Source organism: Genypterus blacodes, unplaced genomic scaffold (assembly GCF_046128005.1).
Source record: "Genypterus blacodes isolate CSIRO-AG114 ecotype Tasmania unplaced genomic scaffold, CSIRO-AGI_Gbla_v1 ptg000030l_1, whole genome shotgun sequence".
Taxonomy (NCBI): domain Eukaryota; kingdom Metazoa; phylum Chordata; class Actinopteri; order Ophidiiformes; family Ophidiidae; genus Genypterus; species Genypterus blacodes.
Window position 1 is genome coordinate 1,332,455 of NW_027466843.1, and position 24,632 is coordinate 1,357,086.

Consider the following 24,632-nt stretch of genomic DNA (forward strand, 5'->3'; position numbering starts at 1 on the left):
GTAGGTGAATATCGGGCAAGCCCAAGAATATCCATGAGGATGTTTCTTAAAGTCTTTAAAAAAGGGGAATATAACATTCAGCAAATGTTATACTGCAGCCCTTCTGACCGTTTCCAAATTCTCAAATTGTATAGTGGAATTGCTGTATTATATATTATATATTGATACAGTGTAATAGTCCCTGACAACTGACAATGACAAATGTAAAAGTTAAATACTGCCGGCTTTCTGCATGAATAAACAACGACGATTAATGCGACGTTAACTCCTCGTTAATAAGTTTGTATCATGTGTGCTATATAACTTTGAGGATTGCTAAATATCATTTGCCTACATGGTGAAAAACCGAATAAAGAAGAACGTTCGACTCCTAAATGCCTATTATAACACAAGACTTTTTAAAAAGCATTTAAAACATGAAACATGAAAAATGAAAGATTGCCCGTAACCCTCCTGTGATTAAAAAAACGCACTCTGGAGTGTTTTGCGCACGCGTGGTAAACAGGGCATTTTGGGCGATAACTGAAGGGCTTTTCCGTCCACCATTCAGTCAAAGGAAATTCATTTTTAGGCTAAGAGTTATGGTTATGGTAAGGGAAAGGTGTTGGATTGTGTAGGCCGAAATTACAACTACACGGTCATATTCGATGCGAGATTTCGGTGTCACACAACGTCGGAATGCAGGTCGGAAAAGTCCTTTGAGACACTCCTGTGGGTAATATGAACCTGAACCAGGGACCACTGGCACCCCCTAGTGGTCAATAACTTGAAATGGCCAAGTATTTATCTTACTATTATTATTATTATTATTATTTTACTAACCTCGTCCCATCCCTACTGCCGAGCTGCCCCCCCCCGTACTGTAAATCATTCCCTTTGCCCTTCTGTACGTATAGTATAATCCCTCCACTGTATCATATATTATTTAATCACTATCATATATTATTTTATTACCGCTTATGCACTTCTGGTTAGACGCAATCTGCATTTCATTGCTTGTACCTGTGACATACGCAATGACAATAAAGTTGAATCTAATCTAATCTACTTACCTGAACTGCTCCCCTAACTACCCACATGAACTGCTGCTCCAGGAAAGAGACTCTCATTGATAGGATAGCATTGTACTTTGATTTCATTTTCTCTTTCTCCCCCTCTGTCTCTCTCTCCTTAACCTGTCTCTCTCCACTTGTGTTTTACATATTATGTCAACTTCCTGACTGAACTGCCTTTGCACACACTCTCCAAAGAGCATCATTCCTCCAATCGCCTCCAAACTTACATGAAAGAAAACAAAGAAACAAAGAAACATTGTTCAGAGGCCCAGCATGTGCCTAGGGAGTTTTATAGGTCATTACATATCTTTAATAGCAAGAAACAAATGATATAAATTATAGTAGTCGGAGATGGGACACGTGGATGGATAACATCATCACCATGACTGATGTCACAGTTGTTAATGACATAATATAAAATAAGATAAGATAAGATAAAACTTCATTATCCCGAAGGAAATGACATCATCATCATGAATGATCTCACTATTTTGAGACCACATTGGAGAAGAATGGAAGCCACCTGTTCTGTGCAGAACTATTGTAGGAACACACTACTTAGAGAAAGGGTTGGAGAACATCAGCAAACTGAACACTTAATGATTCAACCCTGACAACTATGCCTGTGCAGTAAGTGATAAGTCATGATTACATGAAGATATAAAATAATAAGTTATAATGTAGTAATCATTAATCAATGAGGTATTCCGAGTTAAAACTGAACATGGTCCATTACTTTACTTGAGTGGGCATTATCATTTTCATGTAAATTTTACATTTAATTTATACTTCATTTACATTGAATCCCATTAAATTCCCTGGCTAGCAACATTATGGCTCCCTGCATACTCAGAGGTGTGCCAACTCAAAAAAATCTCACAATTAAAAGTGGGGTTGATTTAGAGCCGAGTTGCTGGTCACTGCCGAAATGTTAAGTCTGTTGCTGCAAGGCCTGCTGGGAGATTTCCTCTGCTACCAACTTACCTCGAATACAGTTTCCCTCTGTATTTTTTAATAAACTTTACTTTTAACGTTGTACTGTTTGACTGTTTTACTGCATTTAACTGTGAAAAACGTGGTAATCTATCAGTATTATAGATAAATGCTGTATGTTTGACATATGCTCACTATTTGTACACAATGTAACAATGGTCACTGTGATATAGAGAAACTATATTGAGAAACTTATCCAAGTTTGACTCCAGAACCACCTGAAGACAGAAACTGAGCAACCCGAAGGGCCTCTGGGGCCAAAACGGGATTCTGCACAATTTGAAAACAAACTCAGTGTTTTGTGAAACATGGTAGATTGTTATCATTGTTTCAGAAACATCTCTCCTACTGGAATTCAGCAACACTTGAAGGTATTCCAGTGACTGAGTCCATCCTCATGCATACACTGTATCTCTGCAGTATGTTTTGAGCGACTCTCTGTATCTGAAGGTCACAAAGCACATCAGCATTTGCAGGTGGGGAGGCAAGCTACTGACCATGCAATGCTGCATTCACAGCCATGATCACATCCCACACTTGATATTAGAATTGATGCGCTAAAACACAAAGGTCGTGCCCTTCAGAAGCAGTCTAGGCTCAAACTTATTGGTTGATGAGGCCTGTTTGAGATTATTTATCATCATTATTGATTATTATCGATGTGATTTATTGAAAAATTATGATGAAGATGATAATGAAATGATGATGATGATGATGATGATGATGATGATGATTATTGTTATTATCGCTCTGTGAAAACTTCAGCTATTTTCACTGTGTGTGTTACAGCTTGTTTTGATCTTTCACTTATGCTCCTGGATTGAACCGGACAATGAAAAGAAACGGTTTTCATAGGGAGTGGAGCTTGAAATTATTTCATATCTGAATTTAAGAAAATTTAAGACCAACAAGCTGCAGTTGATTGTTTAAAATTTGTCATGTACTTAGTTAAATCTCACATTAGGTGGCGCTGCAGCTAAAGATATATTTTGTGGCAAATCCCTTGGGGTGAGAGAGAGAGAGAGAGAGAGAGAGAGAGAGAGAGAGAGAGAGAGAGAGAGAGAGAGAGAGAGAGAGAGAGAGCGAGAAAGAGAGAGAGAGAGAGAGAGAGGGGGTGGGGGGTGGGGGGAGTCCCTCTCTGTCTCGCAGTGTGCAGAGCCTACAGGCGGCAGGTGTGTGTGCACCGACTCCTCGCACAAGCTTCTCTCACTTCCCTCCGTTTGAGCCGAAGTGTGGATCATACAGCGGAACGGTAACTTGCAGTGTAAGTCGGCTGCCCGCTCAGTCCGCCTCGGCGTGCGGGGATGTTGCAGTGAGAGACCGGAGCATCTTCCCGGTGCTGTATCGCATCAAGCCGGCATCATCAGCTGTTGCTTTGGGAGAGAGAGAGAGAGAGAGAGAGAGAGAGGGACGAAGTGTCGTGGAGAGACAGAAAGGCCAAACTATGCGACTGCATTCCACGCGGTAACCGTCTCCACCCTGTTCGACCGGGGAGCGGATGCGAGCAGAGGTTTCCAAAGGACCCTCCGAGTGTCTTTCGCCCGTCGCCGGTCCCGGAGAAGGTGCACCAATGGAGAAAGCTACTCCGCCGACCCAGCCCCAGCCGCAGCCTCAGCCGCAGCCTCAGGTCCAGCTGTCTGTAGCCAAAACCGAAAGTCCCACGGAAGACATCTCCACTCTGAGTGACGAGGAGCTGCTGAAGTGGACCAAGGAGGAGCTGGTGCGGCGGCTGAGGCGGTCCGAGGCCGATAAGATGAGCGTGATCCTGGACCACGGGAATCTCATCCGAGAGGTCAACCGGAGCCTCCAGCTGCACTTAAACGAGATCAGGGGGCTGAAGGTAAGATGGGGGGCGCGCATCGGTGGAAGATGAGATCATAGGATTTGAGTTCACCTGGGAACGCGCACGGTAGGGGTGGGGTAGGGTAGGGTGGGGGGATGGGAGAGGAGGAGGTGGGTGCTCTGCAGTTTAGAGAGCGCCTGTGGAAGCATATAGAGGGGAATGTGTGATATAATTGAAGTTGCTTGTAGCATCATAGTAACCAATGAGAAGATATTTAAGTTTCTACCTATATATATAAACGTAATATATATATTTAAGTCCTTTAGATCATGTCTGAATGTGTGTAACTGACAAGAGTGTAGGTTTCATTTGAACTTTTGCATGGCTCTGAGTGGTGGGTGTACTCCTCTGTATCAGGGGGCGTTTCATTTTACAGGGAAGGGAAGCCAGGGATTGTGCCTCTGCAAAACTTGGCCTATAAAACTGCAGAGCGAGTAAAAACGCTGAAGAAGTGAATCAGGTAGAAACTCAGCCTCTGCACTCTGACTAGGGGGTGGGGAGGGACGCGTCTGCCCATCTTTCCCTGGATCTACATCTGGGTCCACATGCCATACCCTAAATCTGGTTTGCAGATGTTTCTTACCCCTGCTCTACACACACTTAGCATACCTGACATTCCTAGAAATGTCTGGCACACACATATTCACGGTGCACAATTTGCTTCGAGTACTATGGTATTTGATTTGAATGTATGCAAACTTTGTATTTTGTTGCGTTCTTTGTAGATGTGCCTTAATCCTGTGCACATGCTACTGATAAGATTGTGGCATAATGCTCATAAATCTTGGACACCTCCTCACCCATCCACAGCAGATGATTAAACAGGAAGAAGCTTGAGCGTAAGAAAGAGAGGGAGCAGAATGTGGAGAGCTTCAGAGATTGATTGGAGAAAAAAAGAGGGATGTCATTGGGAAGTGAAGAAGGAAAGAATGTCAGAGAGAAGCTGCCCGGCGTCAGATGGGAGTCATGTGATTTGCTGCCTTTACGGTTTAATCCATTAAATATTTTAATTTCTGTGTGTGGTCTATCTCCTACAGAGCATTATAATCAACATTATGTACTTCACATTGGATAGTAAAGCGCGTGTCATTGCTTTTATGGGAAAGAGACAGAGAGGATTAGGATCTCATTTCATTATGATTGTATCTGACTGATGTCTGAAAGGGTAGTGACATTGACAGTGGATTGAATTTGGACAATGGTTGCTATTTGTGTTTTAGTAAAATGAATATAACAGTGTAGGATCATGCTTTATTTTGAGTTAAAACACATTTGTGCTCATTCTGCAGTGATCAGCACAATCTTAATTAATTTGGCTTCTCTGTGCTTTGGCATGATGTTCATTCTAACGCCATATTTCCTCCCACCCTCCACTTTTCTCACTCCCCCTTTCAGGATATTAACCAGAAGCTGCAGGAGGACAACCGTGAACTGCGGGACTTGTGCTGCTTCCTTGACGATGACCGTCAGAAAGGCAAGCGTGTGTCCAGGGAGTGGCAGCGCCTGGGCCGTTACAGCGCCAGTATCATGCGTAAAGAAGTGACCCTTTACCTCCAGAAACTCAAGGAGCTGGAGCTTCGACAGGAGGAGGTAATCCGGGAGAACCTGGAGCTGAAGGAGCTCTGCCTGATTTTGGATGAGGAGAAGGGGGTGGTGAGTGGAGGAGGTGGTGGGGGAGGAGGAGGTGGAGGCGGAGGGGTTGTGGGAATGGGAATTGGAGGGTGTCGAAACTCTATAGACAGCCAGAATAGTCTGTTGCTGGTACCCGGGCAGGGGCTCCTGATGAGAGACGTGGGGGACGGGAGCAGTACCTCCAGTGCAGGCAGCGCTGACAGCTCCGATCACCCTCACCATAAGCAGCCTCACCTGTCTGCTGGAGTGGTTGGTGTTGGTAGTCTTAGTCTTGGTGAAAAACCAAGTCCTGAGCTGGTCCATAAACCCAGGTGTAGCAGCATCAGCGGAATAGGAGGCGGAAGTGGAGGAGACAGGGAGATGTCCAGTCCAGAGCACCCTGCTGGGCGTCACAGGAGTACAAGCCTAGAGTACCCATACACCCTGCCACAGTTCTGCCGGCCTCGCTGTGGCTCCATTTCTGTGCCTGACCACAGTCGTGTCATGAGGGGCCTGAGCCCAGAAAAGTATGGGAGGAATGTGGGCCGACGCAGTCCGGAGCAGCAACCCAAGCACCACAGCTCTGATCTTCTCCTGGGCCAGAAACAGCACTTCTTAGGTCAGGGAGGCAGCGGGGAGCTCTACCAAAGGCGCCATAGGAGCAGCATTAGCAGTATTGGCTGTGGAAGCCCTGAGCCCCGTCAAGTACATTTAGGGACCACCGAACACGAAAAGGGCTGTTTGGTCCAGGGGGGCAGCCCGGAAACTCACAGGCACCAGTACAGTATGAGCCCCGATCACGTGAAGTTTGGCAGCCCTGTTAGGGAGGGGCAGAGGAGGCCAGCTGGAGATGAGCTTTCACCGCACCATCGGAGCATCTACAACGGCATGAATGGTAGGTGTGTCTTTGTGTAAGTGTCTGTGTGTGTGTGTCTATGTCTGTCAGTCATCATCACAGCACAATGAGATCATGCTAATTCTCAAGCACACTTTGGATTTGACTGTGAATCACATTCATGACGACTTATTGATGTCGCCTCAAGCCACACAAATACAAACAAATTCAAAATGACATATTGGTCACTACAAATTGACACCAACGCCTCTTCAAGTTTAGTGTATATGATATTATCTCTTTGTACTGTAAAAGATACAGGGTGGTGTGATATATGTAACCAGAATCCACATATTTGAGGGAGGAAACACAGAACACATACTCACATTCGGACTGCATTATTGATTTGATCTTTCTCTCAAGAGCAATGTGGGTTAGTTTGGTGGAGGAGGGAGAAGAGTGGGGTCAAAATGTTTATTTCACATGTTCAAATCAACCATGCTCAAATATCACTTTGTGGTGTGAAGTCACAAATGTTTACATACAAGCCACACACACACACACACATACACACATACACTTCCGAAAATCTTTACTGCGGTCATGCCGTCACAGTGAGATCAGTGGGAGAGAGGGAAAGAGGAATATCAAAGTATCATCTTGGCTGCTGTTTAAATACCCCACAGTGACTGATAATGATTTCTAGAGGCCAGGGGAAAAAAAATGCTGAGTGGCAGGGAGCTGGCAGAAGCTAAAGGACAAGTTCCTCAAGGTGAAATATCTTCCTGACTTTGCAAAATGGAGCTTAGAATACAACAGAAAGACAAACAGATAGAATTGAGTTAAACTAACGCTTACATTTCAGATTTCAGTAGTAGTGATGAGAGAAGGCAAACTACGAGGATGGGTCGCACCACTTTAATGGCTCAGATACTGTATCTGTAATTGGAAAGTGCTTTGAGTGCACTGGGCATCCACTGGTCCTATTGTAGTGGAACAGTTGTGAACTTGGAGCTTTGAGTGAATATGTGCTCCAAACAGCTGTTAACCAGGCCCATAAAGACTTTGTGTGAGAGCTATTTGAGTGTGTGTCATATTGGTGTATCATGGTTGTCTGTTAGTGTGAGTGTCGCATCATAAACATTGCCTCCATTAACCTGACAAGGACACAAACTTCAAACGTTCCAACACTCTATTAACACTTACCAGGAAGAACACCTGGGCTGAGGTTGAAAATTCAATTACGTGTTTCAGATACATAATAATTTAATTTCAGAATTTTAGACAGAATGCCTGCTTTGAAAAATCACAGGATTTGAGATTGCAACAAGCTAGAATAAAACTTTGATTCACCACAGTACAGATACGGAGTAATTACAACATCAATAAAGCTACGCAAAAAGGTATTTAGGTGGTGGAGGTGTAAGGACAGCAGTTTTATAGCTCCATTAGCTGTATCTGTCTATGTCAGCTTCTAACTGTTCATGCTGCCCTGTCGCTTTTTGGACAAGGAGGGAATTTAATTCCTGTGACGATGTAGAACACTCTGTCAGTCCGTTGGATTATCCTATAAGCCTTTGCAAAGCATTATTACATTTTTATGGACTTGCCTGTGTGTGCGTGTGTGTGTCTGATGTGCTACAGTGCAACAGTGTGTCATCCTGGTTCACTGCACCGCTGTTGTTTTTTGTAAACCCAATTCAGATAAATGAAAGTCTCAAGTTGCACATGTCATTCAACAAACATTACAGGGGCTTAATCCATTTAAATTCCTACCAAATCCAAAATGAAAACAACACAGAGCTCTGACCTCTGGATCCCATTTCATAAAATCACTTATTGCATTTCTTAGGAAGCTTATCACACCAAAATTACGGTATTAGAGAAGTATAGAAGAAGTGCTGTCAACTCTGAGCACTCTCAATTCTTCTACAATGTTTGTTTTCTGGTAAAATAATTGAGTGCTTCATATGGAAACATTAATCCAATCAGTCAGCTGTAAGCAATAAGGCTTTTACAGAAGTTAGGGAGGCTACAGAGACTACTGGAGACACATGATTGTGATGTTGATTTACACAAACATACCTGACCTCCCTTAACAATGACACCTTTAGTGCAGTTGTGACCCAGATCGAACACATTTGTCTTGACCGTGCGATAGATTCTCCATTTGTGACGCCTAGTCAGCCTTGGAACACGGTCGTCTCCTGACCCAGACTGGATGGGTCCCTGTCTTTCTTCACTGCAGAGGGTGTTTTTCAAAAAGGAGAACCTAATCATGTTTTTCACCATAGCAACAGCAAGTTCTGCTTATTTAATTAAGCTGCTCAGAGACATTTATTTTCTTGCAGCACCCTTGAGACACAAACACAACGATATACATTATTTGTAGAAAAATGCGGTGCGATTTTTTTTCAAGGAAAGTGAAATGTTCCTGAAAAGGTATTACAAAACAAAGAGAATGTATATTTGATTCGGCAGTGTATTTAAATGTTTTGTAAAGTTTTGCTCTTGCACATATTCTAGTAGCACTGTGCTCAACGGTCCCTCTCTCAGGCGTCAGTTAGTAGCTCTTCCCTGCTGTCTCGGTGTCATGGTTGCACCTTTTCTGACACCGTAAAAGTGTCACAGTTACTCCTGATGCAGTACCAACGCTTTCTGTCTTTTATTTTTTTTTGCAATTTTTCAGCATTGCTGCCAAGAATTTGAGAAGTATACCTCACCTGTCCTTCCTCTCTTGGATAACATGGAGCTCTACAGCAGAGGATTCCTTTGGAAAATTTGACAATACCCTCTTTCCTCTGAGAAAACACTAAATATGAAGCAGCTAACTGATGTAACAAAACTCTTGGCTTCCCTGGCTAATTTTCACAGCCTTCATGCAGTAATGATACACACATTTGTTTTGACTTGATTTAGTTACAATTACTGGAAATTATAGAATAGATAGAACTTCATGGCTCCTTCTGCAGCATCAAATGTATTGTTTGTCTATATAACTGTAGCAGCATTGCAGACTACCCAGCTCCTTTGGCTGTTGTTCTGAAGCTGCCATGACAGTGTCACAGGAAATCATCAGTGAAGCTTTGGCCTGGCATACCCTGATCCCCACCCTCACTGAGAATGCCAAACTATCTCTCGTTCTCGTCTTTATTTCCTTATTTCTTTCCCCGATAATTGGCTGTGAGATTGAACAACCAGCTGTCGGAAGGGGCGAAAGCTCTGATTACAAAGCTTTCTTCCTGGAGGAGACTGGAGGATGCACTAGTTGCCAGGCTGAACGGGTTGAGGAAGTCTTTGCAGTAGCTACTGGCAGTTTTCCCTCTCTCTCTCTCTCTCTCTCTCTCTCTCTCTCTCTCTCTCTCTCCCTCTCTCTCTCTCTCTCTCTCTCCCTCTCTCTCTGTCTCTCTCTTCCTCTTGCTGACATGTATTCGTTTCTCCCTCTCACTCTGCTCTATCTTCATCCTTGCTTGTCTGCCAAGGCGATTGATGGCAAATCTCCCTAGTCCCAAGCAAAATGTCAAGTCCCACAGACTAAGCTGCACACGAGGACACTCCAATGTCTGTCACAACAGCTTGGCAGGGAAATGAAAATTTGGGGGAGCAGTCAGCTACTGTTTCTCCAGTGGATTAGTATTATTAACAGGCAGGATCATGTGTTCTGTTATCCTAACATCACCTCTCATTCCTTATTGAATTTGACAACGTGTCGCTCCAATTACATTTATCTAAATATATTTACGTCTCTCTATGAACAGTTCCTCCATGCAAGAGTCTATTCCTCCTTCAATGATATAGATTTTTATTTTTATTTGAGAGTATAGGTATGTGTTTTTAATCTGAAACTTGTAATCCTCCAGGGATAATGTCATTTAAGGCCATTGGAGACGTCTGATTCACAAGATGGGTGTTTTTTTTACAGCCTCCTCTGTGGTAAAAAGAAGTGACGCTTGTTTTAAATGCGATCATAGCATATGAATTAGTAATCATCACACCTGAGACCAATTATCCCAAACAGCACAGCCTATAGGCCATCAGACTGCAGACTGCATGATTAGGCATTTTGTTTATCTACCTCTGGTGCATATCGTTGTCATTTTTAATAAAGCTGCTGTCAGCTTCATCTCTAAGGGATTGATTCTTCCTCCTTGTGCAGCCATATTGTATATCATAGAATTCATTGAAAAGTTATGGTAGAGACACAGTGCCATTATCTGACGTGATAATTTAAGCTCATGCATATAGTCCCTCTTACTGGTACATAACATGTGAAAGCCAATTATGATTAGCGTGTTAATAAGCTGCGGTATATGTAAGAGTGTGTTCTCTGGTGTAAAAGCCAAAACTCCTTCAATAATGAAATTCAAATTCTCTGCTTTGGAGCTGAAAGAGAGATCAAAGAGAAGACATGTTTGTAGTGCCTGTGTGTCTCTGTCGTGTCTCCATGTCACAGCACATGGAAGTCGTGGTTGTGGTGGTGTGTCTGCGTGTTGGAGAGAGAGAGAGGGAGAGGGAGAGGGAGAGGGGGGCAGTCGTGAGTGGTGCAAGTTTAGTCCCACTGATGTTCGTTCCACACGGTCACAGCCATGACTGGTGCTGCGTCCCGATGAACAGTGTCGAGGAGGGACGAGGCGCAGCTGACAGTGTTTCAAACATGACTGCTGTGATCTAGTTGTGATCAAACATGATTTCCTGGCTTTGTTATGCAGAACGATGAGAGGAAATCACATCATATAACTGATCTTGTGAGCCTTTGTACTGGAAAGGCACAGTGCCCCATGTGAAATGTGCACTGGCCCCGTGTCTACTCAGTGCCAGCGTCACTTTAGGGGCTCCGTAATCCACTTCATTGGATCACCAGAGGAAACAAACCCTGACGTGCTGTTTAATTGCTCTCTGTAGAGTCGCTTTTGGCTGCATTGCTGTTGAGCCAGTTGTCTTCTCACTTTCAAGTCACTGCCTTTAACGCCATACATCCTCCAGATGCCATTGTGAATGAGCTGCCCCTGCTTTCCAACTGATAAACTGAGAAAGCTTATTTATCAAATGGATTGATCAGAAACGCTTGCAAACAAACACAATGTAAAACATCACCCAGAATCTCACAGCGCCAATATTTCCATCACACTGAAACAGGTCTGCATTTGTGGGTCACTGGGTGTTTTATAAATACCTTGTTGGTGTATAAAAAAGTAGTAGTAGCCAATAACCAGCAGGAATATGATTGTGTGATGCAATTTGCTCCCAACAACCCTGAAATTGGCACTCTGTTTCACAAATTACCCACAGTGTCCAACCAGCAACACCTCAGTAGCCGTGTGAGTCATGAAGAAGGCTGCCGGGCCGTGCACTAGGTCCGGTCCAAACCACAGAAGTATGTGACAAATGTCCCCCAGTAGCCCCAGTCATCCAGTAGACACGCAGACCCAGTGGAATGGAAACAGTCGTTGTCCTTTCACAGTGTGCACAAGGGGAATGGCCCAGTGAGCTGAGAGGAAATTAGCTCGCTAGGCCAGGTAATTAACTGGAAGTTGAGTGGTTGGCTTATAAGAGGGCAGGACCGGGCCTGAGGGAACAACCTACCGTATGTCAGTCCCAAAGTCACCACCAGTAACCACATTTAGCTGCAGATGAAACGGATTGAGGCTCATGGTGTCGTGTGAAAACTTGGAAAACACAGCTGAGTGTAGAGATGGAAAATAAACTTTTTGAACTAATTTGTGTTTTTTTACCTCATAAATTTACCCCTGATATTCAAAATATGGTGGTTTTCACTCAACAACCTCATATTTTGTGGTTTGGGGATATTTTCCTTTTTCTTTTTTTTGGGATTTTCGTGTTTATTTTTACACCCAGCATCATACACCCTGCTCTGCTAGGTTGCCATGGCAGATATTACAGCTTTACTTTCACTTAAGTCAGATTCTGATTGCTGGACTTGGAGTATTTTTAAATGAATCTGTTACTGTATTTACTAGGATTTGAGTTGTGCCCATGCAGCACCTGTACAGGTCTAAATAGCTATTGATCAGTAGTAGGAGTATTTGGCAACCTGCGTATGCATTGTCCAAGTAAATGTGTGACTTGTAAAGGAATGGTATCGTCATGGCACCATCATGGCACCATATGTTACTACCACTGCAACAGTTATAAGCTCCTTTGTCTAGCTAGCCCATCTCTGCAACGCTGTTTCAAAGAGAGGCAGTCCACCATATGTTCAAACAAGAATGGCGAATGAACATGTTAAAACTGATGGAGCTGCCAACGTCGGGATCCCTCATTAAAAACAAACAGGATGTAGTTATCCATTTCCTGCTACTTAAATGTATCTCCGGTCCATGTTGTGCATTATATCCCTTTAATGTGAAGCTCCTGCTGATGAAAATGAAGTGATGCATGAACGCAGCTCCCGTTACAATGGATGGACTGATCCTACCTACATGAAATGACTGACATCACCGCCATCACATATATTTTTACGCCATTATTTCGGACGAGTTCTCTTCGGGGTCTTTTTTCTCTCAAGTCTTTGGGGCTGTGATATTTCCTCTCAGACAATTGACATCAATCTCATTACCCCCACTGCTCCAGACTGACTGGCTCATTTTCTTTGCCCTCCATGCAAAAGGTACATTTAATTGCCTTTCTTTGACTTTCTAAGAGCTTAAGATGCCGTTAAAGCATGCAATTACGAGAACTCTTGGGTGAATATCTACTTTACGTTTATATTTTCTGAATATAGGCTGATGACTGTATAGGCTTATTTTGCCTTCAGGAATATGTTGCCTTCTTATCTTTATTTGAAATGTGAGAAGAGTTCTTGCTGTGACCAACATATGCAAGGTGAATTTTTTAAGTGCAGAAGAATTTGCTATAAATTCGATCCCATGCCTACATGTAATCCTGAAGGCATGCACAGTTTGTCAGTGTAAAAGCTGATGTCAGCACATCTTATAGGCTTTATATTACCTAAATCTAATATTTCATTGCGTTGTAGTGAAGCAAACTGTTTCATATTTCATATCGCTCTCTGGTTTCTATCTACACACAAAGGACATTATAAGACAATACAACCTCAAAAGGATTTATCGTTGCTTTCATTAGGGAGACAGAGACAATATACTGCAAGAAAGTGTAAATAAGTTTCAGCCTGAAGACAGGGGTCAGCAAGAACCACAGGCCTGAGGGACTCGGCAAGACAGAGGTCATTAAATGTGTACCCTTGGTGCGACACAAAGCAGCAAAGGATTCTGGGATGCTTTAAATCACAGCTGGTGAAGTTGCCAATATTGTGTCTCAGCCACACACACACACAAACACACACACACACACACATACACACACACACACACACACACACACACACACAAACAACTATCTTCTACATGCGATGCCCAACGTTTTCTATTATACATAAGCATTGAAGAGTGATGGGTGGTGACATGTTGAAAAACGACAACAGCAGTTTATCTTGCAAATGTCTGCTTAAATATTTAATTGACCATTGTGAATCCTCGCAGAATGCATTGCACCAGTACACTTAAGAACAAAGGTCCTTCAGGATTGGGGGGGTGGGGCAGGGAGGGAACTTGAAAACAGCAGACAAAAGCAACAAAAGAAGAGTTATTGCTGACGTTTTGGCAGCACAAGCTTATCTCACTTATGTAAATTCACATCCTAATGAAGTGGTGTCATTTCTGCAACATATAACATCTACATGTGACGATCCAATAGGCAACATAGATAACTTCACCCATGCAAAGGTGCAGTGTACTGTAAGTGAAGTAGAAACTAGTTAGTGTATGAGTGTGTTAGCGCTTAGATAGATAGATAGATAGATAGATAGATAGATAGATAGATAGATAGATAGATAGATAGATGGATATGTTTAACACAAGCAATTACTATTCCTGCCTCCATGCAAAATGGAATGATGCCAACATATACTGTGTGTGGCCAAAAGAACTGCACCTCACTACACACACACAGACAGACAGCCACTTAAATCAGAACTTCAAGGCACCAATTATCCAATTCTGCTTCAGTGAGTCCTGGTTTTCTCATCTCTCTTGTCAGTGAACTACGCTGCAAACACCTGAATTTCATATTATTTGCTGTTACCACCAGCCACCATCACTCCCATCATTAAGATTCTTACACCGGAGTCAGTACAAACCTGGCTGTAATTATAGCAGCATGAAGGTGTTCCTCTCTCTCTCTCCTGGCACTTCAGTGTGAATAATAATTGCATTACAAAGACTTATTAGGTAGAATTTCCGCCATAACACCTAATTACCACCTTAAATCACAAACTGAAAGCACTTCAGCACCTTTGATTGTGGGAAAACCTTGTCTGAAAGAGTCTGTAGCAAGTCCCAAGCAGCAGTGAGCTAACAATCTGTCAAGACACAGCTGGACCAATTAACAAAGGATATTTTGCTTGTGTTGTCCATTTTCTATAGTTTAAGTTTTTCTTTTGGTTGGCCGGGTTTGGTTTATTTAAAAAATTGCATCACTGACATTGTTGGGGCTCACACTGTTTGGGGTTTCTCCGTGTTGATGACGAGTTAATACAGACACCAGTAACAGCCAGGGCAACCAATCAGACGGCCGGCACTCGATTTGATAACATTATTGGTTCTACTCTACATCAATAGCCTCAGTAGTTATACATTCAGAACTCGGTCTTGTGCTCTCTGCTGACTTCACACCAAGTAGCTATCCTGCTAAACATCCTTGCTGCCTCTCTGACTGACTGAGTGCTCGCTAAACAGAAGGTCACTGATCTACTATGCATCACCACGGGCCCTCTTGCCCAGCCGGCCTGAATAATTTATATGGCAGATTTTTAGGAGATCTAAGGGAATGGTCATGTGAAATTACCTCGCATTGATCCTGTAAGTCGAGAGAAGGAGAGAGAAATTGATAGATCAAAGAGAGCCGAGAGATGAGCAGCCTAGAGGAAGGCAGGTTATGTGTTTACTGGCTTGATTTAGACATCGATAACAACTCCATTACCCATTTTGACAAAGTTATATCGATACACCAGCCATTCAAGACATTTCCAGAGCCGTTGTTGATTAGAAGACCTCTTTAGATTGCTTGAATCAGCCCCTTGAATTCATTTTGAAGGTTATTTCTTTTTTAAATTATCAGCACACGAGATGAAACAAAGATGGAAAAGGGTCTCATACGTTCTATTATACTCATATATACTCAGGTAATATCTAAGAAGTTAATATGTGGAGGGAAGAGCGTTCCTGTACCGTAAACATGATTTATTCAGTGTGGGAGCAGTTTCACAGATCTTTTTCACTCAGTATCTTGTGCACAGAGGTGGACTTTAAAGGAGGTTAAGCCCTACACATATATGCTTTTCTTGACCCACATCAAACCTCTTCCTTCACACACATCAGTCACATCCCATTTCATCTTATTTTGGCTTGAACACTGTGCACGTAACAAAATCACCCGAGTGTGCTGTGTGTTCTCTCATTTTATTACAGTCTGAAGAGGTCACAGAACTTGTTTTGAATACAGAGAGAGCGAGTGTCATTGGACATTCATCAAGTTCAGTTTGAGGGATGGATGCTGATGCCGAAACTGGTGTGTGTGTGCCATCACAAGACAGTCATTTGTAATCTTGTGACCTGCATGTGTGAGACTGCTGATGTTGAAGCAGTAAATCCATTTAAGAGTGAATCCCTCTTTGGTTTGAGTCTTAAAACCCAAAAATGAATGAGGCTTTTTAGAGTGATGACTCCTCTTGGCTGAAGCTTGTATAATATAGGACAGACTATATTGATTTTATCTTCAATGTGCATTTTGTATGTATGGCGAGTTCCCGGTTCACATTGTTGTACTGTAGACTGACCTAACCAGGGCAAAAGAATGCAAGGAACAGTCAGTTACAGTGCATGCAATGCTGTAGCTGTGTTAGTTAACCAATTCAATTGAATCAGACTATGTATAGGGTAGAGTAGGGATACTGTGGTGTTTCCCAACATATGCAGTAGCAAAAAGGAGAAGACGCGCAGAGAGTACATGCCTCTGCCAAGGCCGAGTAGTCCTCCACATATGTCTCCATCTCTCAGTGATGACATTTAAGAGGTTTCTTAAAAGACCATGATGATTCCATCTGTTTATTCTCTCTTTGATTCTAGTGATTCAAAAGTTCAACCCTGTAAAAAAAATTACACACTGGATCAATAAAAAAAATTAGGCAACAATTTCTATTGATCTTTTTATGGCAGTTATCTCAACTTCTGTAGTATAGTAGTGATTCCAATGAGCCTTTCATTGTCGGACTAAAACAAGCTCATTAACAAAATATGAAGTATATTAGAATTATGAACTACCGATTTTGTTTTTGTTTGACTTACAAAAAGATTGTGATCACTAGACCTCTCTGTGTCTGCATGGGCCATTAGAGCTTGTTAAGCTCAGGTTCTGCTCCAAATCCACCATTACATTTCTATTAACTTCGCTTACTATACATCTCTCTCTCTCTCTCTCTCTCTCTCTCTCTCTCTCTCTCTCTCTCTCTCTCTCTCTCTCTCTCTTCTAATGTGTGTGAGGTGTATATAATCATGTATTTCACCTTCTCTAACCAGTTTAAGAGTTCTTCCTTATCCATGAAATCAATTCCATTCCACGCATCCTGACCTCCAAATGAAAATACCCCCCAGCCTGACCCTGCACCCTCTCTTTAAAAGGAGTTTTCATATCTCTCCATGCATTCCTACCCCCCTACACACACACACACACACACACACACACACACACACGTTGATAAACAAAGAGGGGGTAGGGGCCGGGAATGTAGTGAAGTTGGCTACTGGAATCCTTCACAGGACTCGGCAGTCAAAAGGGCATTATGAATCTTTAATGTGAGGTGTTAGTGTGCCAAGGAGAGGAAATGTGCTGAAAACATGATTATGGACTCGCGGGGAGGAGAGCATTGGAGGGAGAGAGGAGGGGAGGGGCTATCAAGCAGGAAGCAGGGGAAGGATAAAATAATTGTTTTGAAGGGCAAAGGAGGTAAAGAAGGGCAATGTTTTTTTACTTGGTCCACTGAAGGCAAAGGCTTTATCCACTGCTTAGTGAACCATGTTCTAAACAGAGGTATGACTTATTACTGTGGCACACAGGACCAAAGCAGTATGAGGGCAAACTGGGTCCTGTGCTAAGATTATAACAATGTTGTTTGACATCTTTCTTTAAACAAAGCCGTCAGGATTAAGAGCCTGCCTGGTGTTTAAGGACATTGACGGCGCCTGTTACACCCCATATTTATATAAGTATGTTCTGGGTATCTGGATACATTATCTGGACAAAGACAGCCAATGACAAGACTTTAATTTACTGGATGTTATCAGTGATTGGTTGTCAGTAGGCAGGCTGTTACACTATTTAAGCCCATCCCTCCTCCTAGTTAGTATTCCTCCCCTTTGATTTGTAAGTAGAGTTTGAGACGTTTGTTGGCAGAACAAAAACACGCAAATTTAGCCCTGTCATTTTCTCCAACGAGCTGTTTCAAGCGTGGCGTTGACAGTATGCAAATGAGCCACAGCTCTGATTGCTGGGCCCTATAAAGAACACCTTGAGCATACAAAACGTGACTCCAGGGGATCTGACAATGCGTTGCTGTTTGGAAACCGGAGGGACCGTCTGAGAATTATCCTCTCAGTAGTGTAGTGTCCAAGCACCAGGCTACAGGGGAAGACAGTTCAAAACATGAACAGGCTTGTCATGGAATGGTTGTGTCATGTGTAAGTGTCATTTGTGGATAATTGTGACACAGTATTTCACTCCATTCCAAAGTTGTATAATTTCCCATTTTACAGATTGTTGTAGGCAGAAGTTATGTGAAGTAGTTGTTATGTAATGTATCTTAACGCAAAGGTGTAAATGTGACAATGTGACCAAAGCAGATCTTCCACTATCAGAATGAGTGTAAGCAAGCGTGACCCTTTGCATTCAAACTTCTCTGTTCAAAATGCGGCTTTTTTTCCCCAACACATCCTGCTTTCTTTGTCTCCCTGTCTGCATCCTTTCTTTCCAGTCGTTCTTCCCACTTTATCTCCCTGTGTGTGTCTGTCCTCAAGGACAATGGTGTAGGTAAATCAATCTAAATGTGTGTGCATGTGTGCGTTCAGCTCCATAGCGAAGGTTGCTGCAGCTCTGCTCGCTGTCACTTACACCATTGTAGCCGATTGAAACAGATTAAGAGGAAAAATGGCGCAATTGCCACTTTTGCACTGTACCACACACACACAAGTGATCACCATGGATTATGAGTTTGTTGAATACTCAGCTAACTATTTTGTTTTGCTGAATCATGCCTGGACAGATGTTGTAATAAGGACTGTAGTTAATAATGAGGGATGTGACGGCTGCTTATATCTCATCATTTTGTTATAGTTTAAAGTCACATAAAAAGTCTTAACAACAAAATATCAGCATACAAGTCTTATGGTGTGTATTAACAGATGGAGAAGCTGCCTCAGACTGCGGCTCAAACCTTTTACTTTGATCAAATCATCTCAGCCTTTTCATGTGAATCCCTCTGACAGTGAAGTATCAAATGATGCCTTTCCTTTCATTCTGGATCGGCCGTTCTTTTAGTTTTGAAATGTAGGTGACTGGTAGATGTTACTTTCTCTCTCCTTTTTTTATCTGTTTGTTTACAGCTTTGATATCAGCTGGCTGCTGCACCAACTACTGTAGAAATGTCAAGCTATGGGACAGGTGAGAACGTCTCTACACCTTAATTCGTTCACAGGAAATAACAAATGGTCCTCTAATCAGTTACATTTCTTCTTTTCTTTAATCTGTTAAAGAAAAGAAAAAGAAAGAAAATCTGTCTGTTGTTTTTAGCTCAACCATAAGCGTAACTAGCCAAATTTCACTGACTGAAATGTCATGAATGTCATATCTATTCAAGCAAAATGGTCTGGAGGGATTATTTAATTTATCCAGTCATATTCACGACTTCCATATGAACTTAGTAGGTCATCAATTGATTTTCACACTTTTTATTTCGCTTATAATAATTTGCTTATTCCGCAGTCCAATCCTGTGTCATTGAAGTTGCCGCCCAGATGAGTAATGTGTTTGCATGCTTGGAGTGGCCCAGGTGTAATCACAGTGGGTTTACAGTAGGACCACAGAGCTAGAGGTGACCCTAACCTATCCCCGTCTGCCATCTTCCATCTTCAATCGGGCCCAGTGGGAGGGCGAGATGGCTGTGTTAATATTTAATGACTGCAAGACAAGACATACTGTATCTTCCCCTCGAGGATTGTCACGCCCCCCACCAGCCACTCCCATTGCAGAACACACACACACACACACACACACACACACACACACACACACACACATGAAGGTATCTCCTTACTTTGCTTTTACATTAGTCTTGCCCGCCTCTCTGCCTGTGCCCCCCTCCCTCCTGTTCCCTCTTACCTTGTAGAAAAATATAAATGACTCAGGTGTAGAGAAGAAGAATGTGTACTTTATGTCAGCGGATGATTTGTGAGCTCAAAAAAGCAACAAGGATGTGCAAACAATGCAGACTGAAGTGAAGCCCCAGTGCGATGCCTTGGTTCTCCCTGTGGTGGAGACAAGAGACAGAAAGGAACAAAAGGATCATCGTCATGGATAAGAAACACACTGATCAATCATCATCTCAAGAGATCAGAGAATCGTTGGTCAATGTCTAAATATAGACATACAGCTTTCTGATTATATAGTTTTGTTAGGTTTTGGTCTTAATTTGTGGAATCTGTTTTATTTACCCGTAGCTCAAACTAAATGATAAAAGGAGACATATTAAGAAATGTTAAGCATATTATTTCCCCCTCATTTGTATAGTGTAATATAATAGGGAGTATGCGTTGAACATCATCAAAACAGTAAAGTCTGAGGTTTCCGCCTATGAAATGCACCCAGTAAGACAAACCCAAAAGCTTTTAATCGGCCGTTTACTTTCACAACATGGTGACATCCGCTCCCTCACAGCAGCCACTCAGCTGAGTAGACATGGATCAGTGTGTTTTTCACACAATTAAAGAATAGAAGATCAAAATAAAAAAGCAAGTAGTAATCTGTCAAGTCCCCATTTAAATAAGGGCGTCCTTGTGGTTTTGGGTGAGGCCCTTGTCAAGTCAGGATTATTTTTGCAGTCCAAAACAGCCTGAGAATCTGTATGAGGATAAAATAGAAGATCCCGGGCAATATAAAGGGAGATTACCTCAGACGCTCAGCTGTGCAAAAGGTGGAAATAGAAACAAATTGCAAAAGAGACAGAAAAGATGTTAATTGTAATACAGGAAAGAAAATAAGTACAACACTCAAGTCCTAATCCAATAAGAGGATCTCAAGACCACAAAGATGTGGTCAGTATGAAGCATAAAGTCAGAGAGAGGGAGAGAGAGAGAGACAGAGATTAACAAATATATGGATGCTAAAAGGCCATTAAGAAATCATCACAAGCAATAAAACATCTCTTGATATTCTCCATGTTCTTCTTTGTCTTCCTCTGCAGCTTTGATGCCTCTTCCTGACCCCAGCTTGGCCTGCCAGGCTCCTCAGCGGGAGGTGGATCACAGGGATACAGTCCTCCTGCGTCTCTGGCCTTGACAGACCAGAGGGCCCCAAGGCACCACCCTGCACAGCTGTGGACGGGCTGAGTCCATGCCCTCATCCATGTCCACCTGCAGCCCTGAAAACAGCCTGCCTTCATGTGTTCATTTCTACATATCCAGTGTTTTTTGGTGGGGTGCTAATACTACCGGTGGTTAAAACTCCTGAAGACTGCCATAGAAACTGATCGGAGTGCATATCTCTCCCTGCCAACTGTGACACGGCTACCTCCCGGAGAGAAGCCAGGGAAGGGAGGGGAGCTGCGAAATGCTGAGATGAACTGAGGAGGACTCTACAGAGTTTGTGCTGCTACCCTCTGTTTACAAATGTAGATCAATGGTGGAGAAGCACATTAATTGTACTTTCCGTACCCTGCTGTTCTCCCTTAATTATTTCTCCCAACCCCCCCACCCGCTCACCCAGCCCTTCTTAATCCACCTTTCCATTCGTTTGGGGGAGAGCTGTTTCTCATCCTCACCCTCCTCTCTTTCCTCTACAGATACTCACCATCCTTAAATTGTGTAATGAGACTAGTATAATCTAATGTTTTGTCTCTCAGTCTCAAACTCCAATCGTGTTATCGTCACCATCTCCTCTTCCTCCCTCGTGATTCGAATCTTCTTCAGTCGCGCCGACAGAACTCAAGAAAAACAGAAAACCAAACAAAAATATTCGTCAAAATGTTCTAGCAAGAAGGAAACCTCTTCCTGTGTCTTAAACCATGATGGCCAACATTAGCTGCTGACAGATGTTCTAGTTCTATAAGATGCAATGTTCAGGTGTCATTTTCTTTTTTGTATTATCTTCTCTGCTCCCTTAAAGCGCCTGTATTGAAGCTGTGGGAGAAGATTATACGTTTCTCCATGTTGTTTTTTACAAGGAAGTAAAGTCCAAGTATATAGTAGATCATTGGATTAGTTTTCTATATATATATATATATATATAAATATAATATGATTATTATTTTTGACTTACTGGTATTAGAACTATTATATGAAGATGCATATGATATTTATCAAATAATAAACAGACTCCTTTATGTAAACGTGTAAAAGTCGTCCAGCTTTTTCTTTACAATGTCAAACTTAAGTTATTGGAAGATGTGAAATTTGAACTGGATGTCAAATTATCATACGCGGCCACATGTGCCTATTTTAACAGTCATACACGTGAGGAAAGGCAGAGGCTCATCTGCTTTGATTTGATAGCTCACAGCGATTAGCGTTTAGTTATTTGCTCCGGCAAATCTCTTTAATGAGAGTCTGGGCCGCATTGGTATTTAATTGTGATGTGTTGGCACTGCTGTTATATATTGCTACCCTACGGGAGGCCTTGCTGAGCCATCCAGGGGATCAAGTGGCTGATGGAATTGAGTGATCACCTTATCAGTAAGTCTGGTTGCAGTGCAAAAAACTGGTACGCTCTATTTATAGATGTGTGTGATTAGCCGGAAGTTGCTTCGACGCAGCGCAGAAGGAAACTGATTATTCATGTTGCTGTTGAAGTTGTACATACTGTGGCAAGTAATCAGAGAAGGAAACAGGAATATGCTGATATGCTTTTCTATAGAGGAAGCAAACTGTTCACCATCCAATAATATTTGAAGAAAAACAAATGTGTAACGTCTTATGTCAGATTATGTTTAATCTGGTGGGTTCTGTTGAATATAATGCCTCAGTTGCTGTTATTCAGCAGTGCTAGTATGTGTCTGTATACACAAACCATGATCGTATGTACACAAGTGTATTGATATCTACATACATAGGCAACACAGTAAATATACAGGATGTGAGCATGTGCATATGTGTGTGCTGTTGAAGTATGCAGAATCATGTGGGTGGTGTGTTTCCAGACAGACAGCAGCAGGTTGATTAAGACACACCCCTGCCTGCTGCTCCCAGAAAAACAAAGAGGAGAGACATGTGTGTTAGCTGACATGAATCTATCTGCGTTTGTGCGTGTGTTAATATTTAATGATGTGTTTTGTGTTTTTATTTGAGATTTATTTGAGAAAATTAGTTGAAGGGCTGAATTTCATGTGTTACCGTGTAAGTGCATGTGTGTGTGTATGTGTGTGTGTGTGTGTGTGACTGTGAGATTGTGTGGGTGAGTGCATACAGCGCCACTGATCTGCTCTGCTGCATTGCAGCATGTCCAGCCCATCCCGAGGTCGCTGTCGTCCTCCACCAGGGCACTTTTCCAAGGTCACAGCAGGTCAATCCTCCCCATCTGCATATCCAGCCGCTGCTCGGCGCAAATCTATAAACGCCGCACCAAATCTGTCAGTTGTTTAAAGAAAAAAGCACCAGTAGGAATTATAGACAGAGATAACCATACATGAGCTAGTCACACAGATGAGACATGTAATGAAGCCAGATGAGGGGTTGATCAACCAGGAAAATATATAAGCAGAAGATGAACTACTGCAGCACCATGCATCACACTGCAAAAACAGGAAAGAGCAGGAATGTAGAAAAGACTCAAGAGTTTGTTTCACATTGATTCAGTTTTGGGGGGTTTTTAATCGAAGAAAAAAATGTTGGTCTGAAAAGTGGATTAGATGGACGCAGTAATTCCATCAACTGAATCCCTTAATGAAACTAGATGACTTTGATTTTAATGCTATTTGCTGCTATTTAGTTTCAGACTCATATTTATTTTTATCAAGAAAATCTAATCTAGCCATTTCCTCTACTGAGATAATATCATAGAGACAGAATCACCAGATCACAGACTAAGACAAAGATATAGAGTAGTTCATGTTTGTATGGTGTGTTTGCAGTGTAGAGACTGATACGAAGGTGGACCCGGCAGATTTTACCGGCCGTTTGATTTGAAGACTTTTATGCACAGCTGTAACAGATCTGTCAACATTGTGTGGTGCTAAAGCTGTTTATTTTATCGTAAAACATGGATATTATTGCTTCAGACATTGCCACATAGGGAACAAGGGGATATTTACCCAGAGTGCAGTAAAACACACTGATGTGAGATTATATGCAACAACTCTTTAGTGGTGCTGCAGAATCAAACAATTTAAGTAGTTTCACATGCTGTCAGAGTCACAACCTATAATTGTATAAGCACAGGAAAGCCTGATTTTTATTTATTTATCCAGGGTATGATCACTGAGGACTGAAGCTATTTTGCAGTAAGGCCCTGCACAGTACAACCAAAGTCTGATCTGAGAGGCTTCAGTGGAGAAGCTGTTGTGAAGCGGCCTCACTCAGGAGCATCTCAGCAGTGGTAATGATGGCGTGGTAAGCACTCATCTTTCACTTCACATCCAAGGTTTATTTTAATGGTGCAGGAATCAAACTGGTGGCAGCAGGACGGACGGAAGATGGATTAGAGAATTAAGGTCCAGTCATATCTGCTTGTGTTGCCAACGCTTGGTATCACCTTGAACGTGAGTAATGCTTCCAAACTGATGCATTGCTGAAATGGATTTAGGAGCTGTCCTGTGAGTTATTATAGACAAACATGAAACCAGTGATCCACAATTTATCCAATTTACAAAACCGATACAAACGATCTCATCAATTCCCATCAGCATCTTTGTGTAACACACAAACTCTCAAAGTGCTTATTGGCAACCTGATCAAGAAGTACAATTATGACAGCGGAATTTCTTTGTTAATGACAATCA

General features: G+C 42.4%; 1 protein-coding gene across 1 annotated transcript; it reads left to right on the forward strand.

Moving 5' to 3' along the window:
- The first annotated feature begins 3,546 nt into the window (after positions 1 to 3,546).
- Positions 3,547 to 21,105, forward strand: ccdc85al (coiled-coil domain containing 85A, like). Its single transcript, XM_076145697.1, has 4 exons — positions 3,547 to 3,888; positions 5,287 to 6,397; positions 19,030 to 19,087; positions 20,886 to 21,105. Exons 1-4 carry the CDS (start codon positions 3,547 to 3,549, stop codon positions 20,902 to 20,904), a joined length of 1,530 nt encoding a protein of 509 aa, XP_076001812.1. The 3' UTR covers positions 20,905 to 21,105.
- Positions 21,106 to 24,632: the final 3,527 nt, after the last annotated feature.

Excerpts from the sequence above, each read along its gene's own strand:
- ccdc85al (XM_076145697.1), top strand. The coding sequence starts at position 3,547 with ATGCGAGCAGAGGTTTCCAAAGGACCCTCCGAGTGTCTTTCGCCCGTC. Across the intron at positions 3,889-5,286 it reads ACGAGATCAGGGGGCTGAAG|GATATTAACCAGAAGCTGCA; the intron begins GTAAGATGGGGG and ends TCCCCCTTTCAG. Across the intron at positions 6,398-19,029 it reads CATCTACAACGGCATGAATG|CTTTGATATCAGCTGGCTGC; the intron begins GTAGGTGTGTCT and ends GTTTGTTTACAG.